At 36.7% G+C, this 7,168-nt stretch overlaps 1 protein-coding gene across 1 annotated transcript; it reads right to left on the bottom strand.

Moving 5' to 3' along the window:
• Positions 1-323: 323 nt before the first annotated feature.
• LOC107821029 (E3 ubiquitin-protein ligase At4g11680-like) lies at positions 324-6,490 on the bottom strand. The gene is made up of 5 exons (XM_016647423.2): positions 5,801-6,490; positions 3,740-3,859; positions 3,530-3,662; positions 1,040-1,204; positions 324-936 (listed from the first exon to the last, which is right to left on the bottom strand). Exons 1-5 carry the CDS (start codon positions 6,373-6,375, stop codon positions 760-762), a joined length of 1,170 nt encoding a protein of 389 aa, XP_016502909.2. The 5' UTR covers positions 6,376-6,490; the 3' UTR covers positions 324-759.
• Positions 6,491-7,168: the final 678 nt, after the last annotated feature.

The following is a 7,168-nucleotide window of genomic DNA, read 5'->3' as shown; positions in this document are numbered from 1 at the left end:
ATATCAACGTTTACTGCATGTGACACATTAGTTGCTTATCTTGCAAGCTTGGATGACAAAATTATACAATTTGATTAATTGGTAAGTGCATGTGACACATTAATTGCTTATTTTGCAAACTTGAATAACAAGGTTATACATTTTGATTAGGAGAGTATGTGACCTGTAACTCCTGCTAAGGGCGAAGGAATCATATCCTTCATATCCATCCACCGTAATCTCTTTGGTGCTAATGGTACTAAGACTTTTGATTCATAAGTTAAATATATATACAAAACACAAGCTATTGCCTTTTCAAAAAGTGATATCATTGCAATAATAACTACCACACTCAATCATGCCATCATTACTCTATAAAATCACTGTATTCCTCAACAGTTCAAATAAATCCTCGTTAACCTTCGCAAACTCCTCCTACAACTGAAAGGAGGCTTTTAAAAAAGTAATGCTGTTCGTGTGTTTATTTCTTTGCTAAGGTAACTTTTGATCTTTATCTTCCCTTGATTTTGACACACCAGAATTTCACTCTGTGAAGAAACCAAACATAAGGTAAAAGCAAATTTGCTGCCCCCTCTACTGATATAATATATGGAACACGAAAACTCACAGCCTATATACATTAACATTATGAGAGCAGAAGCAAGTGATGGGCTGCCTGAAAGTCGAACCTGGAGACGAATTTCAGGTCCAAGAGGATATCCAACACCTAGAAATACACCAAGATCTTTACTTTGAGGGATGCGTAAGTGGTCGGCTTGCTTATGCTTCTTCACTGCCACTTTGATTTCCATTTTTGACTATATTGAACTTGCAAAGAGGACAGGTAGCATTTATATACAACCACTTGTCTATGCACGCTGCATGAAAATGGTGACGACAAGGGAGCTCACGCAGCTCAGCTCCATCTTCATAGGAACAAAGGCAAATGCAACATTCCTGCAACCGTAAAGAACATATGTAACTTCTAGGACTAGGAGAGTTTGAGAAGCTTAATGGAAAATTCTTGGCCGAGAAAAGGCAAGTGTTTTGTAATACATACAGCATCTTCCGGTGGAAGAACATGCTCAGTAGGTGTATCAGTGTCGCATTCAACCATTACTCCTCCAAATGATTCTTGAATCTCGCCACTCTCTTTCTCGAAGTTACCAAGTCTCCGGAACTTGTATTTGGGCAGTCTTTCAACATCTTCCTTAGTTGCTCCTTCCTGTTTCAAAGATAAGCATTTTATGAGAAAGATATTGAGAACTTCCCGGTGACAAGAAAAGCATTGACTCCGTCCCACTGAAAGTGATCTGATTTGACTAGTCACGGGATTCAGGCAAGAGTTGGAATTTCAATTGTATTTAAATGCGCAAGGTTGCAGAGATTCTTACTACAACTTTTCGATTATTTTGACTCTTATCTACAATTATGCACATCTATATTACCTTTCAGCAATATAGTGAAGATATGGTATTGTACTATGTTAGAGAAATTCTTTCTTATTAGGAAATTAAAAGACAGCAGCAATGAACTAATAGGTCTTGACAAAAGGCTGCACAAGAAAAATCCCCAACACGGCTAATTGCACATACCTTCCCGCATTTTTTGTTTCTGAGCCAAACTTGGAAGTATGAAATAACCCAAACAGATGGATAATCTAACACAACTTGCAACAATTCTTTGAACCATATCGACAAAAACCAATATGTTACTGCAAATTGAAAGCCTTTTTTTCCCTTACTTTATGGATAACAAGGAGCTCTAACTCAACAACAGATTAAAGGAATAGCTGTCCCCAAAACATAATATGCTGCTCAATCTGTTAATTTTTTTCCCTGAACAGTACACAATATGCATTTTAATGAGTTTCCAAATATTCTCAAGCCAAAATTATCAGTTTATCACAGAATTTACTAAAAGCTAAAATAAAATTGTTTTTTCTTCCCCTAACCACAAATATTTCGAAGGTTACTTTCGTGAAATAGAGTAATTTATTTTAAGAAAAAAAAACACTTAAAATGTTGAAATTATCCAACTACTGCAAACAAAAAAAGAACTTAAAAGAAATAAATGCACAAGACTATGTTTTATTGTACACTTCCAAAATTTGGAGCCAAGAGGAAGAAATCAATATTTAAATTGCTTAGTTTCAACAGTTAATCAAGTTAGATGATAGTAGAACCAAAAAGGTGAAAACTCATTCAGAAAGCCTGCATTAGAGAGCAAAAGATCAAGAGAAAAACCCCCTCCCTAAATTTTTATAATCTTGCATAATAACTAGACGAAGACAAATAAGAGACTACAAGGGGACTTCCAGAAAGTAACTTGAAGAAAATTTGTAACAACCGTGGTTCCCCTAGGTGGATCTTCATACTCAGGCTGGCTGCATATGGGAGGTTGACTACTAGGGACAGAATTGCTAAATGGGACATTCACACAAGTCTACTATGTCCACTTTGTAATTCAGCAGATGAGACTATTCAGCATTTGTTCTTTGAATGTGCTGTAACTGGGAAGATTTGGACACAACTACTACAATGGCAGGGCATTTTCAGACACAAGATGCGGTGGACAGATGAATTGCAATGGGCAGAAAAGGCGTGCAAAGGCAAAAGTGGAGGTGCTGGGATATAAAGAACTACCTTGGCAGCAGCTGTGTATTACTTGTGGCAGGAAAGAAGCAATAGGATCATTCAAAACAAGATGAGATCAGAGGAAGCAATTGCTAGTCTGATCCCTAAATTAACAGGGTGTCCCCAGAAGCTTAATACTTCTCCTAGTTTGTTAAGATTGAGTAGTGATTGATGTTGCGGGTGAATAGAGGTCTACTGATATACTAAGAACTGGGGCTTCGTGTCCAGTTCTAGTGCCTTTTTTTCTTCTTCTCCTTGAGCTGTAAATATTCCTCAGTTTTGGTAAATAAAATTTTCAATTACCAAAAAAAAAAAAAAAAAAAAAAAAAAAAATATTAAGAGTTCAACCAGAGTCCATTAGATGACCGAAGGTGACCATTTCCATAAATAGGTCCAAAATGGATTGGTGAATATTACACATTAAAATAGTAACATTACTGGGTTATGGGCCATTAAAAAAATTTCTTCCACCCATTTGCCCACATTTTTCTACCTTCTTCTATAACATTATACTCGGTGGCAAACCCTTAACTAATACTTTGCAGGGGAAGATACAAAAGAAAATTTTTTATGGGGGGCAAACTACAAATTCAAAGGGGTTATCTTAAAAACATCTAAGATTCTAAGGTATAAGGTTTTTTGATGACTGAGATTCTAAGGTATAAGATTGAACTCTTAGAATCTCTGAACATTGTTACGTGCTGAGAATGCATGGCCAATTGCAACAAAGAACAAAGGTATAAGACTAAACATGTATGATATACTATTAATTCAAAAACAAGCAAATCCTTCCATAATCTAGGTCCTTCACTACTGAGATAGCTTTGGAACTGATATTTGAGAATTACATGTCAAAAGGAAGTCGATTGATGTGAATCGTGACAGTTAATAGATGCGACAAAAGGATTATATACCTGATCTGCCACTGCATATAAGATTGCGATGATACATGGAAGACAGCAGCAAACAGCAATTCCAATGACACAAGCCACAGCAACACATATAACAACAAAGAACACATCAAACGCCAGAAACGTGATACAAAGCCTGAAAAAGAAACCACGTAAACATAAAGTACAAATAAAAGAAAATGACGCAGAGCTAGAGCCTAGTTTTGAGATAACCAGTAAAGTTGAGGTGCATCACGGGTCATAGTTTGGCCACCAGCAGATACCCAATAGAACCCAATTATCCACCAAATGAAAGAAAACATGGTGTTTGCGGACTCCAGATGCTTGGCAACACTGAAACAATAAATCAAGAATCAGTGATACATTATTAGGCACAGACATGCAGTTTTATTCTTCTCTAAACATAAGAAACAAAGAACAGGGTTTCAACCATTTAGTCATGCTTAACAGCTTTCGTATTCCAGAGACGGTATCAGTTTGAATAACTTTGAGATTCATGTTGAACTATTCTGTTCAGCAGCCTAGAGAACATTACTGCTCAAATGTGCCAGTAAGCCTATTGCTCAAATCAAAACTAAAGCATCAGCGAAATGACTGCCCATTTCAGCCACTTAAACCCCAGAAGTTTTGAATTAAGTTTATTTTTGAGTTACATTAAAGTGATAAAGATTGCTGTGTGGCACCAAACCTAGCCAATTGTAAAAGCAAGTCCAAAGAAATTTGAGTTTATGCAAAATTAAAAGAGAAACTAGCAGTAAATCATTTGAGCATACCAAAATACATAGCACTAACTAATTCAATACCACTATATAGTTAATTAGCCAATTCAACTCATGATTTATGTATAAGTCTAACAATCTGAGACACTGATCAGAACCTACACTTCTTTAATCAGTTAACAATCTGAGACACTGATCAGCAGTCTCTAGAAATAAAGTCTCCCCTGCCCTCACTAGTCCAATAGGAGAGGCTCCATTAGATTGTTGCTCAAAATGAAGCCTCTAGTGCCTCTCCAACCAAATAGGTCAATATTGACACTTCAGATTTATACCGTGATTACCTATGATAAAGCCAAATTCATGCGAAACATAAACAAGCTATCTAGGCAAGAATATCTGCAGCTATCATAAATCCACAATCCAATTGTCATTTTTCTGCATTGCTCTGGCTATCCCAATTATGAATCAAATGATTACCACCCGCCTCCTATCTTGACAAAACACAGTGCGGAGGAAACCAGTTGATACATCTATCTAAATACACAAAAAGATTCCAAACCCTTCCAAAACTAGATTGGACACAACTTATACTCATCCACTTGCCGATCCCTCATTTATAAGTTTTTTCTAGGGCTAAAACACTAGGTAGTTTCTTCCCACCTGCCTAAGCCTTGGTGCGTAAAGTTATCCAGTAGCAGGTACTCGGTGGAATAGTTGAAATATGTGCAAGCTGGCCCGGTCAATATGTTATAAAAAAAAAAAAGTATTTTCTAGGGCTACCACTCTTTCAACCATTCTTCAGACACTACCTTCAGACTTCAATTAATAACATAAAGCCAACAAACTCAATGCTAGAAACAACATCTAGCAATTTCTTATGTGAGTTGCATCAACATGCATCCACAAAATTCTCTAGCTAGAATTACCAACAATGATAATATTCCCTCAGTCCTTTTTATGTTATAGCGTTTGAACAGGTATGCAGTTTAAATGTCAACATCGATTATATGTTATATATATATATATATATATATATATATATATATATATATATATATATATAATCTTATATATCATGGAAGACAATATTAAAATAGTAGTTGAAAATTTTGTTATTTCCTCCATCTCAATTTATGTGACACACTTTCCTTTTTAGTTTGTTAAAGAATGATATTTTTCATATTTAGAAACAAGTTAACCTTAAACTTCTCATTTTAGCCTTTAGTCACATGAATATTTATCGTTAATCTTAGACCATCTTAGACCACATGTTTCACAAGTCTTTCTTTTTTTCTTAAACTCCGTTTTAAGTCTACCTAGTTTCACCCTCATTTTGACACCTCTCTGGTAGATAATCACCAAACTTCCCAATCCATGTGGTACGCTTTCCTTTTTATATTTAGGAATAATTTAACATTAACTTCTCATTTTACCCTTTGATCACATAAATATCTATCTGAAAATACTTATGGTATATTACAAGTTTCAAAAGTGCTTTCTTTTCTTAAACTTAGTGCTCATTCAAACATCACATAAAAAGAGACAGCGGGAGTACCTAGTTTCGTCCTCGTTTTGACGCCTCTCCAGTAAATAATCACCAGACTCTCCTCCATCACTTTCCGAACTCAAGTTCGAAACTTCTCTATTATTCCAATTTCCACTGCCGCTTGAGGAATTCCGTCGCTGACATCGGCGTCTATATTCGACGAACACACAAACCATGTGAAGCACAGACTGTAAAGCGTATCCAATAATCCAAAGCCTTAACGGCATAGAAGGAGACTCATTTTTGCTCATTATAAGAACAGAGATAGCTACAATAACAAAAGCTAAGTTCCATACGAGATCTAATATCACTATAGGTTTTGAGTACGCCCAGTCGCTTTGTCGCTCCTCGATTTGCTCAGCGGCAGCTTCGCGAACTCGCATCGATGGCTCGCGCATTAACCGGCGGCTGCTTGCGCGCCGTAGAAAGCCGGCAGCTCCTCGGAGGCTCGGACGGCGATGGAACGAACGTCGGCTACGGGAATTGGTGAGCAACGGTGACGTATCAACTCCGCCGCCGCCGTCGCTGGGGCTAATGTCGGCGTTAGAAGTGTTGTCATCGGCGGCGACTCTTGCCGTGGACATCGCCGGAAAATTGTGTAAGAGATATATCGTGATGAAATGAGTTTTGTTTGATAGGGTTGATTTTTCAGACAAATGTTTTGATTCCGAAATCGGATTAGGAAAGTCAGCTTAGCTGACGCATTTTTGGGCCACACGCGCCTGCGAGTATAGAAAGCGATGTACTCCACAAGTAACACCCTTCTGTTTCTTAATTTTATTATTAATTCTTTTCCCCTAAATTTCTATTTTTGCCCATTAATTAAAAATAGATAAAAAGTAGGAGAAACTCTAGCTTGATATAAATATATTATATTATGTATGTTTATTTAGTACTCCGCTGTAAATAAGCTTCCTGAAAATATTTATCTATGTGAGACTCCGCCGTAAATATGTTTAACTATTTAGTACTCTATTGGAAATAAGTCTCATGAAGAAGTTTATCCTTTCGGTACCCCGTTATTGATAAACATCACCTCCGGTAGAAAATTATTCATATTTGGTACAATGAGTTTATCCTTTCAGTACCCCGTTATGGATAAACATCACCTCCGGTAGAAAATTATTCATATTTGGTACAATGAGTTTATCCTTTCAGTACCCCGTTATGGATAAACATCACCTCTAGTAGAAGATTATTCATATATGGTACAATGAGCTTATCCTTTCAGTATTCGTTATGGATAAACATCACCCCCGGTAGAAGATTATTTATATCTGGTACAATGATCTTATCCTTTCAGTACCCCGTTATGGATAAATATCACACCCGGTAGAAGATTATCTATATCTGGTACAATGAGCTTATCCTTTCGGT

The sequence above is a fragment of the Nicotiana tabacum genome, chromosome 13 (assembly GCF_000715075.1).
Source record: "Nicotiana tabacum cultivar K326 chromosome 13, ASM71507v2, whole genome shotgun sequence".
In the NCBI taxonomy this organism is placed as follows: Eukaryota; Viridiplantae; Streptophyta; class Magnoliopsida; order Solanales; family Solanaceae; genus Nicotiana; species Nicotiana tabacum.
This window is presented reverse-complemented; position numbering and strand designations above follow the sequence as displayed.